General features: G+C 39.8%; 1 protein-coding gene across 1 annotated transcript; it reads right to left on the bottom strand.

The window, feature by feature from the left end:
* Positions 1-5,558: 5,558 nt before the first annotated feature.
* On the bottom strand, positions 5,559-9,374 carry LOC118358707 (barH-like 2 homeobox protein). Its single transcript, XM_035736636.2, has 3 exons — positions 8,429-9,374; positions 7,159-7,384; positions 5,559-5,980 (listed from the first exon to the last, which is right to left on the bottom strand). The coding sequence occupies exons 1-3, from the start codon at positions 8,985-8,987 to the stop codon at positions 5,668-5,670; spliced, it is 1,098 nt and encodes a 365-aa protein (XP_035592529.1). The 5' UTR covers positions 8,988-9,374; the 3' UTR covers positions 5,559-5,667.
* Positions 9,375-11,071: the final 1,697 nt, after the last annotated feature.

The raw sequence follows: 11,071 nt of genomic DNA, 5'->3' as shown, positions 1-11,071 counted from the left end.
AACTAGGCAAGTCACTTCAGAAAAAATCGTACTTTTGATGACGGTTTAGGAACAGTGGTTTATGTGCGTTGTTCAGGGGCCAAAGGACAGCATTTTTTACCTTGGGGATTCGATTTTTCAACATTTCGGATACAAGTCCAACGATCTAACGACGAGGCTACATGCCACCCCAATGATCGCAAGAGCAGCTGCTCACGGTTTTGATTGCTCCAATGCAGTTCCACGTCTGACACAGCCAAAACATCCGCTATGCAGGTGTCTGCTATCACCAGTTAACGCTTGAGCTGATTGAATCCAGGGGTTCGATTCAATTTGTATCGCTGAATCGTTATAGGTTGCTGATTGAAATGTAGATGTAATTTCCGATTGAGCTGACATATGCAGCGTTAATTGTGAATGCAGTCTCCGCCAATTCGGATTGTCTTTACATTTTCATCATTCTGTAATGCTGGACTTACAGCGATATGGATTGAATAGAGTCCTAGGCCTATATTGTAGACTGCTTAGACGTCTCCTTGACTCAAGGTGACAAAATGTAGATTCTCAGCAGAAGGTCATACAAGCGGTCTTCAACTCCGTCTGGGCATATTTTATTTCCAACCAATCCGTTTCTGATGGAAGGACTGCTTGATGGAGGTGTAAATCTAAGCGCACATTAATAGACTGAAACACCTTATGTTATACACTTACCATACTTGCTTGTCAATTCGTATTAGCTGCAGCTTAATCAAAGTCAGGCCGTTTATCTCACATCGGCCTAATTGAACAAAGCTGACGGCAGCTTATTATGCTTACCCAATAATAATGCACTAAATCACAGATTGGGCACATCCTTGCATGTTGCCACACATCATGAAACACATTGAGCCAAAAATTACAGACATTCGCCATTGTCACAAAATAGAAGTCAATTGATTGAACATGAAATTGACTTTGATATGATTGAAACAGCCTTCGGAAAGTATTTACACAAAGTGTTATGTTTGGGGCAAATCCAATACAACACATTACTGACTACCACACTCCATATTTTCAAGCATGGTGGTGGCTGCATCATGTTATGGGTATGCTTGTAATCACTGAGAACTGGGGAGTTTTTCAGGATAAAAAATAAACAAAATGGAGCTAAGCACAGGCAAAATCCTATAGTAAAACCTGGTTCAGTCTGCTTTCCACCAGACACTGGGAAATGAATCCCCCTTTCAGCAGGACAATAACCTAAAACACAAGGCCATATCTACACTGGAGTTGCTTACCAAGAAGACTGAATGTTCTACTTGAAAATCTATGGCAAGACCTGAAAATGGTTTTAAATGATACATCCTACAAAGTGCAGATTATTGGCTCACGTGGTTATATAGGCTATGCTACGTATACACAATAGTGCATTTTTGGAATTATTAATAGGGACAATATTGGTTAATTTCACGCCTCCAGCAGTAATTGTATGGTTTGAGTGTATGCGACAGGTTTTACACCACAACGCCTGCCCACAATCACAGCTTCTGCACAATCCCAATTCGCATTTTGCATGACTTTAACCTTATTACTGTTTTCTCAAATTCACAAGCTTTGAAAACGCACATCTTGACAACCCACCATCTTGCAAATTATCACTTTGACACCCAGCCATCATCACCGTACAAGTTTAAGGATCCAACCAATGATAATCAAGGGAGGATACCCAAATGCGTAAAATACACCACCATCCCGCCTCTCTGTTTGTGCAACTGTGCGCGTAAAAGCGTGCGCGTCATAGCCAAAGCCAACCAAGCCACCATCCAAGAGCCAACCAAGTCCCCTCGCACGTGTCGGGCGCATAATTACTGTAGAAGTGTTTTTATTGTTTGGGATAAAAACGATCTGGTGATATTCGTGTTAAGAGAGAGACGCAAGTGGCGTAGTAATGAGAGGGCCGAGGAGAGTGTAAGTGTTACCTCATTAAGATAATGACTAAGATATCGCAGCCATTACATCAGTTGGAAAATGTAGCAGCGATTAAAGAGGGCCAACACAGTTGGTTCCTCGAGGCAACGAGAACAAACCAGCCCTCTGAAGCCCTTCTGTTCTGTTCTGGCTAATGTGTGTCATGGCAATGAAAGGCCTGAACATCTTCGTTTTATTGTTAATAACCCTTCCCGTCGCCTTCTCCAACCAACCAACCAACCGCTTGGTATTGTCAATAATAAGTGCTCAAGAAAATAGTATAGGCTACCATACCTTTATCAAAAGCTGCATGGACAGAATTGCCAAGGTTATAAATCAGGTAATACTCAGAATATTTCTGAGGATATCATAATTGGTATCAATATGCAAGGACGTGCTGTTTGTCCTACAATGACCCGTGCAGCCTTATTTCATATGCGTGTTCTGCCTATAGAGTGCAATGTATTTAGCCAAATAATAACACAAAACAGACAAAACGCATATCTGCTTGAGCCATGCAAAAGTTGAATTTACAGTTTGATCTTTGAAGCTTTTTTTTTTTTTACAACACAGGGAACTTCGGCTGGTTAATTTTATTCTGCAAGCTTTAAAGCTAGAATCCTAGTTACTACATATACATGGATGATATATAAGGCCTAGCCATTGATTCTTGAAAAATAGAACTTGTAAATGCTTAGTTTATAACCATCAGAACCCAAAATACAAGTGTTTTTTTTACTTCAATGTTTGTAAACAACGTAAATGAAGACAAACACTGTATAGCCAGCCTCAAAACATGGTTGAAACTATAGTTGAGATATCATGGATGGTCAGTCCTTGCATCCATTGCTTTCTGTTTGAATTTGAGAGTGGTTACATTTCTCCAGGCCCATCCCTTATATTTTAGTTGGGCCAGCATAAGTGGTTGACTTTATGATTTATTTCTATTTGTTGTAGATTGTGAATATTTTTTGCCATTGTTGGGGTCATCTGAAACGATCCGGCATAAGAAAGGGGGCCACGGCTATCGTCGTTTGAACACGAGGGGCCACTGCCTAGTAATTCACATAGCGGTTGAATGTCTTATTATTAATGAATTGGAATTGCGCACCCATCCTTTGCCCAGAGCAATAAATAAATAATGTTTAGAAGCCATGCATACGATAAAATGCCTCCTTATTGTTGCTAAATTGGACATGTGTGCAATACTGCTGATGAGCAGACAGCTAATGTAAAAGCAGATCACATTTAGTCAAGTTCATTTGTTTTCTAATTACCAATCAGTCCTAAAGGTCAAAATAAATCAAAAAGGATTTTGTGCATCGTGCAATTCGATGGCATTTAGGCTATTTCTTCCTTAATAGCCTTAAGTTTTCTTATTTTATTTTATTTTTTAATTATACGAAAAAGAAAATGTATACCCTTAATACCAGCCTTACTCATCAAAATGTTGCAATGTAAATAATGATGGTGTGCATCAATACAAGTCTGATTTGTCATACAGTGTTCGTGTGAATACCTCCTTGGTCCCTCGCCTGTGTGAGCATACATTGAGCATACATTGAGCATACATTGTTGTATCTGTTTGCTAGCTTTTAATCAGGCAATATAATGGTGGACCACTGTACTATCCGCTTTTCTATCCTCAAAATGGGAAGAATGTCTGACGCTTCTTGTGTTGAAATTCACCAATGACCGGCTCTGCAGTGTCTGTTGTGAATACCAATTAATGCATATGCAAATAACGCTGCAGGAAATATGAGAACAAATGATTTGTTTAAGGGACACATAATCCCTATATTTGAGCCATCGTCGTTTTATATTTATTTTCGTTCTTTTTTCAAGAGCTACCTTTTGTTTTACAGTTTAACATTTCTTTGGGACAGTCACGTATAGCCTAATAAAGACAATAGTCCAGGTTATTTTCTTATTACGTTGCTAAACTGTGAGGAAACTACAATTGGGCTATAGCCTACATAAAGCAGCCTCGCGTTCCCTTGTCACTGTCGAGACCAGCAAAGGTCAACTTGGCTGGAACAGGAATTTAATAACACGGTAATCAGCAAACGATTCACCAATTAGGGAAGCCCAAACAAACGTGCCCCAAGGCGCTTCCATCCGAGAGTCAATTCACTTGAAAGCGGCCCCTCGCCACTATTCTCTGGGGGATGTGATCATACTTTTTTTTAAATACTATTCTAATGTTCATTTAATTATTGTCCCACGTGGTATTTAAAAACATCTCTGTCACCGATAGCAAACATACACGTTGTCCCAAATAGAAAATAATAAGAGTATACAAGACCCGAAATAGGCGCAAATGTCCTGTAAGGCCAGCTGATCAATGTTTTTTTTTTAATGGCTTTGATGTTTTGGGCAATAGCCCTGATAGGCCTACCTGTTTATATATTGTTGTAAATCCCTGTCCTCTATGGTCCTAATAAGTCTAAATTATTAGGCTACCATAAGCATAAAGGCCTATCTGAGTCTGATTTAACTAGGCCTCGCCTAATATTGTCCTTTTTTTCTTCAATAAATGTTAAAAAATGTTCCGTTTTCACTTATAAATGAAAGGATGCCAAAATATGGACAACGAACAATATAACATTTCTAGTGATGTGTTGTTTGTTTACAATTTTTTTCTTTAGTTTTAATGTCAGTGCACTTTTTAATCTCTCACGCTGAGATGCCTCGCGCTTGCTGTCTGTCGGGTGCGCTAGTCTCGAGCGTTGTGCTCGCATAGAACAGCTGCTGCGCGAAGACCACCTTCCCGATTCCCAGGGTACCAACCCAGCATCTAATCAAACCATTCATTCTCACCATCACATAGAGAGAGCTGCCTGCTGCATATGCATATAGGCGACGGAGGGGAGACTACAGTTCTCGCCAAATGAATGCGGTCACATGATAGAGTGAAAAGTAATCTAAAGAAAGTCCTATTTGCATTACCGATTAAATCATGTTCGATTAACGTAGTCCTAACGTTGAATCTATAGGTGATTTTAAATGTATAGGAAATACATTTATTTTGGAAATATATACATTGTAAAACTTGAAATCCGGGCATTCGAGATGAAGATTTCAGATTAAACCCCCCAAAAAATGTGACGTCTGATATTTGGTTATGTAGGCTACTTAAACAATACATATAGACCTATTATCTTTATAAATCGCGCTTACATAGGTTATTGTAAGAGCTATCGTGTTGTATGGGTATGCTAGGCCTCTTTTAAACTAATTGACTGCACATTATCAGAATGTAAACAAATGTGTGTCTTGGTATCTCGTATTAACCCCATAGGCCTACGCTTTCAGCCTGCAGAAATATTAATGTCACATGGCGTTTTGAATGTTTGGATGACAATGAAGGTTGCCCCGACGTCTTTCACATAGAAGTATCCGAGAAGAATCATTTTAGTATCATTCCGTCTTTATTCACCCCTTTCTCTCCATCTAATAAACTTTATAAGTTTATTTGCTAGTATAAGTGTATTTGTACAAAAAAACTAAACAAACAATCAATCAGACATATGAACAGTCCTTTTTCTGTCATGGCCTCGACTCGATGCTGGCTCTCAGTCATATTCAATATTACATCCTTTTACTTCTTCTGTAAAGTTGTATTTTATATATTGTTTTTTTTTTTTCAAATGTATTTTTCATCGTTTGTTCAGCGCAGTTAGTCACATCACATGTAGACCAGGTTAAAACTGTTTTTATGGAATCGTCTTGTTGTTGTATCTACCGCTGATGCTGCGTGCCGGGCATGCCGTTACCCAGCGGGTTCAATGCCGGTTGGCCCCCAGGCCCAAGGCCATGGATGAGTACTCTCGGGACAAGAGGCCTCTGGAGACCGGGATGTGGTTGCTGCGGAGTCCGGTACATACTGCTGTACATTGCTGCGGCTGCTGCGGCTGCTGTTGTGCTGTCCATGGTGCCCAACAAGCTCGGGTGGTAGAAATAGGGCGACGGGAACATTCTTTGTAAAGCGGAATAATTTCCGGCTTCAGCCAGTAGCTCTAATCCGACCGCTGTCTGTCTTTTCCACTTCGTCCTGAAATCAGATCAAAATACAACAAATCAATTATTTAACTGGTTCAGACTCTGAGAATTCCCCAAACGGACCCTTAATTGGTAAGATCTAATTATTTGCAGCATGAATCGGTGATTATGCCTTTAATTAGCCTAGGCAAAGGACACATCCAAGAAAAGTTAGGCTTTTTCAAGTGCGCAGTGCCTATATTTAGTCTATAAGAACATAGATTAATTTCAGATCATTATTCCCTCACTTGATCCTTCTCGCTAGGCCTCACCAAGTGCACTGTAAACATTGGCAGGCTAACTTTAAGATGGTAGGCTATAGCCTAATTAGGCCTATACAATAATGTATAAATACGTAGGCGTTGTGTTACTATCGGCTATATTGAACGAGAAAGAAAACCGCAGGATTATAAAATGATTGCAGTCATACCATATTTCGTCATTATATTGTGCTCTGCCTGTATTTATTTTGGCTACTATATGGGCGCCGGCGCTGTTAACACTAATCTTGGCTGACATTTGGGGAAATCTTAACACTGATGCCGGAGAGGCAAATTGTGCATTGTCAACATCATGTAGCGACTGTTCAGACATACTTTTATAACCTCAGGGGGATGTGTATTTCAATAACCAATACCACGTAATAAAACTGTGTGGGTTAATCTTGTAAATAAATATCCTTATGTGTCTCGGTCCATGGCAACCATTTTGATTAGACCTGTTTAACTATTCCTCTTGATCTGTTCTAAAGTTATTCTATTGTACTGTATTGCATTCTATTCGATTCTATCTGTTCAGTAGTCCTAATTGTCTGAACTCCATGCAGGTTATGGGCCTGCATTTAAAGGCAACAAAAGCCTAATACAAAAAAATACACTTAACTGCATATCATCCACAGGCCAACTCTTAATTATTATATTCCAGTCTAACGAAGTTAAGTAAAAAAACAGCACATGCTGCACAGCACTTACATCGTGTTATTATAGGCTTACATTACTACAGTTATTAAAATTATATAACATTATTATTAGTAGGCTATATTCATGTAAATAACATCACCACCAATAAAAACTAGCCTAATAATAAACAAAAATAAGCTCATAATAATAGCCTAATAATAACAGAGATTATTTAAAAACAAAAACATTGTGAAAATATTGAATGATGTTTTATAATATAGGTGTGACATACCGTCGGTTTTGGTACCAGGTTTTCACCTGTGTGTCGGTCAGGTTGAGTGCTGCCGCGAGGTCCATGCGATCCTGCACGCTGAGGTATTTTTGGCGCTCGAAGCTTCGCTCGAGTTGGTTGAGTTGATGGTCTGAAAAGGCCGTCCGTGCTTTACGAGGTTTTTTTGACCGTGATTGAGGACTATCTCTGCTACTTGAAATTTCCCGTTCGTTCTCTTCTTTTGTTCCTGAATGGGAAAAATTATAAGTGGATAATAATATTTGTTTTGATTTAGGCCTAATAAATTAGCAACAAATACGTGTCCTATCAGTTCTGAGCTAAAATAAGGTCAAAATATGTATTCTAAAAATGAAAAATATAAATAAATTGAAATAAACAGTTGCTTTCTAAACTTTGAACCTGTTACAAAAGTACTTTATAAACCTGAGCAACCGAGTTGAAACTGAAGTACTGCATTTGTCAGACAGCCAGCCAGCCAGCAAAAAAAGATAAAAAATATCTACGGCCAATAAGAAATCCGGACTGTATTTGTCAACTTAAGTTTTTAGCAGTAAAACTGGGAAATCGATAAGTCAATCCATCTCTATTTGTAGCAGTTTCTGCAGCGCTCGTGATCCGCCCTCTAGGAAGAACAATAATCTCTCTAATTGACACACAAGGGAGGCTCGCGCACCGGGAACATCTCGCGCCAGCCTTACATCTGTTTTCGATTCTGTTATGCTAATAAAAAAAGGGCAACTGAAAATCAACCCTTTAATATCATTGTCTAATAAGACAGCCTTTGAAACATATACACAAGGTGGTCTACATTCAAGGCAGTTAGCCTGTACTGTACACTGTGTTTGAGCTTAAAAATAACTATACCGACCAAAGAAGCCTACTAAAAAGCATTATCAGGTGAATTTGAATTTCCATGTGCGTAAAATATATGACAAACAAAGGTGTTCTTCTTGTTACTATTATTGTTGAATTATTATGCCCATTGACGCAATTGACCTATTCAATTTGGTGGTTATTTTCCAATAACATTTTTCTATAGGCTAGGATACTTTCAACTTTTTTAGGCACAGAAAATTCAACACAAATAGGCTTTGTATGTGAGCTTTGTATGTATTCAGCACACCATTAGCCGACTATGACAGCCTACCCAATAAAATACACGTTTATAAGTACACTGAAAAGCTCACTTACGCCATTCAATAACTAAACCATAAAAAAACATACAAAACATTTCCATACAGGTCTAAGTGTAACCTAAATATTCACTTACCGTTGCATTTCATTTCCATATCGTCTCTTTTGTCCAACTTGCTCCTATTTTCATCTTGTTCCAACTTCGGCCTGAAGCCGTCCCCACTGTCCCTGGCATTCTCAGGTTTGGGGGTGTGATGGGGTGACTGTACGCTGGTGCTGTAAGGTGCGCACGCTGCCAGGGGTTTGCTGTCGCCTAAAATGTCTTTGATTAAAAACGAAGAGGTGGCAGTCCTGGGGGCACAGGCGGCCCCGGCCCCTAGCTGCTGCGGCTGGGGCGATAGTTGCAAACTCCCTGGTTGGTTGTGGTGGTGGTGGTGGTGGTGATGTGGTAGGCTGTCTTGGAGCAGATGCGGCTCGGCGTGCTCCATGGTGACCGAGATGGGGGAAGAGGGGGCCGTTCCCACTGTGTCTATGTCCGAACATGACGGGGACGGGGTGGCCTGGCTCCGGCTGAAATCCACTGTCCTGCTGTCGCCGAGGCGGAAATCTCCGTTCATTAGCGCGGTGTTAACAGAATTAGTAGCGTTGGATAAAATAGTGTCTATTCCAAAGTTCGATCCGCTGGAGGATTCCATAGTAGGAAAAGGAAATAAATACGGGGATTTAAGTCTTCATAACAACATTAAATTGTACCCTCCATACAATTAAAAACTAAACGAAAACTATAAGATAACATTAACAGAGGCACATGTACTCCTAAAAGTCAAACGAATTTAAGAGTTGAAATGATCAGGAAAATAAACAAAAGCGAAATCCACGTTTTATATAAAAATACGGTCCAATAATATGTTGCTACATTCAATAGTAAATCTGGAGACCAGTGGGTCTGTCTGTGTAGTCCACGTCCTTTGTTATGGGTAATGAACTTTCTCTCAAAGTTCTGGTGTGGAGATTCGTACGGCTAACTCCTCAACATCACGCTCCCCTTTTGCTTGTAATCGTTCTAGTGTTGCTCTACAATTACTTCCTATACTGACGTCACGGCCACGGTGAGGGAACTAATATTTTCTACTTTATCATAACACTCTCCGCGTTTTCCTCTTCCTCTCCTGTCATTGGTTACAGCGTGACGGCCCCCGCACCTCACCAATCAGGGAGTTGTTTCTTTATCTTGACAATCTCGAGCCAGCCATTGAATTCTGGATGATCTTTTGAGCCATGCTTATTCGACTATGCCTTGGCATAAGCCTTCTTCATGTAAGCAGAAAAATAAAAACCGAAATAGCAGTGTTTAAATGGAGTGTTGAATAGAAAGGAAATAAAATGCAGCACTGGAAATTCATTTGCGTTAGTATGTGTTTTTACACAGTATTTGCACGAGTTGATTTGTTTTTATTAACAACAACCGAAAAAAATCTAACTAAAAGCAATTCACTATATTTTTTCCAGCTACACAATTGCAAAATGCAACCATGTCTACAACCCTATCGAAATAGCTATTGCTACGTCTGTCTGCTAAATAACATTCATGACATGTCTACTATGTCAATGGTTTATTTCCGTGACATGGAATGCATGAGACAGGCTCATAGAATCTTACACTCTAAGAAAAAAGGTTCTAGATAGAGCCTCAATATACTGTAGAACCCATATTTAGGGTTCTTTGATCAGAACCCCAGGGGTTCTTGTTCACTGACCCAGCATTGGTTCCATTTAGAACCCTTGGGTTCCATATTGGGTTCTATATGGAACCAATTTCGGTTAGATATTGAACCTTAAGGGGTGCCATATATGAAGCAAGCGTGTAACTATTTTCATATAACTAATATAACTCGAACACTTTTCTAAGAGTGTAGAACGAACGCACGGTTGTATTTTTGTGTCAGACTTTTCTAACAGTATAGCTCATAATTTGAGGGAAATTGTGGGGTGAATATTTTGGTGTAGACTATTTTCCAGATTAAGTTTAATCTTATTTCATCAATTGAGTATTGTATTGCTAGGTTTTCTATAATCCCAAACCTTACACCTAAGAAAACTATGTGTAATATACCAGTGGCAATTCATTGCAGGGATGTGAATGGAGACAGAGAAATAGTGATAAGACCTAGCGCGATACATGTGCTTGTAAATGGGAGGAGTAGTAACTGTCATGACAGCACACAGTTCTCCACTCTAATTAGTACAGTAATTATGAAATGCTAATGAACGATCAAAGGTATTATAATTACACTACTTTCTGATGTGGAATTGAAGGACGGAGCGGGAACGTTATATATTCCTTTTTGACAGAACTGCATGCTGTGCGTACATGCTCTATATATTTTCTAGTCGGTTCTATTGTGCTCTGTTTGTGCTCTAAAAGATTCCTGAAATTCTTATTCTGGTATTTATCCTGCTAGCTAGAGCGACACATGTTACACCTGGGTCTGACGACGAGACGTCAACACTGGCGTTTTTTCGCCTGCAGATTCTCTCTCTCTCTCTCTCTCTCTCTCTCTCTCTCTCTCTCTCTCTCTCTCTCTCTCTCTCTCTCTCTCTCTTCTCTCTCTCTTTCTCTCTCTTTCTCTCTCTTTCTCTCTCACTTTGCAGCATGTTTGTAGTGTGGTGATGGTGGTTGTGTTTTCCCGAGCTGGCCGCGGCGGTACCAGAGCGGTTAAGTTAAACACTATTCTGCAAATGATCACGCTGTGATTTGGTGCTCGGGCAGGGTTCCACT

The sequence above is a fragment of the Oncorhynchus keta genome, chromosome 26 (assembly GCF_023373465.1).
Source record: "Oncorhynchus keta strain PuntledgeMale-10-30-2019 chromosome 26, Oket_V2, whole genome shotgun sequence".
NCBI classification, from domain to species: domain Eukaryota; kingdom Metazoa; phylum Chordata; class Actinopteri; order Salmoniformes; family Salmonidae; genus Oncorhynchus; species Oncorhynchus keta.
Note: the sequence above shows the minus strand (reverse complement) of the source record. Positions and strands in the feature narration are given on the sequence as shown.

Bases quoted from the DNA above. Each gene is read 5' to 3' on its own strand.
- LOC118358707 (XM_035736636.2), bottom strand. From the start codon at position 8,987: ATGGAATCCTCCAGCGGATCGAACTTTGGAATAGACACTATTTTATCC. The intron at 7,385-8,428 runs GTAAGTGAATAT...TTTCCCATTCAG, and splicing joins TATGGAAATGAAATGCAACG to GAACAAAAGAAGAGAACGAA. The intron at 5,981-7,158 runs GTATGTCACACC...ATCTGATTTCAG, and splicing joins ACCTGGTACCAAAACCGACG to GACGAAGTGGAAAAGACAGA.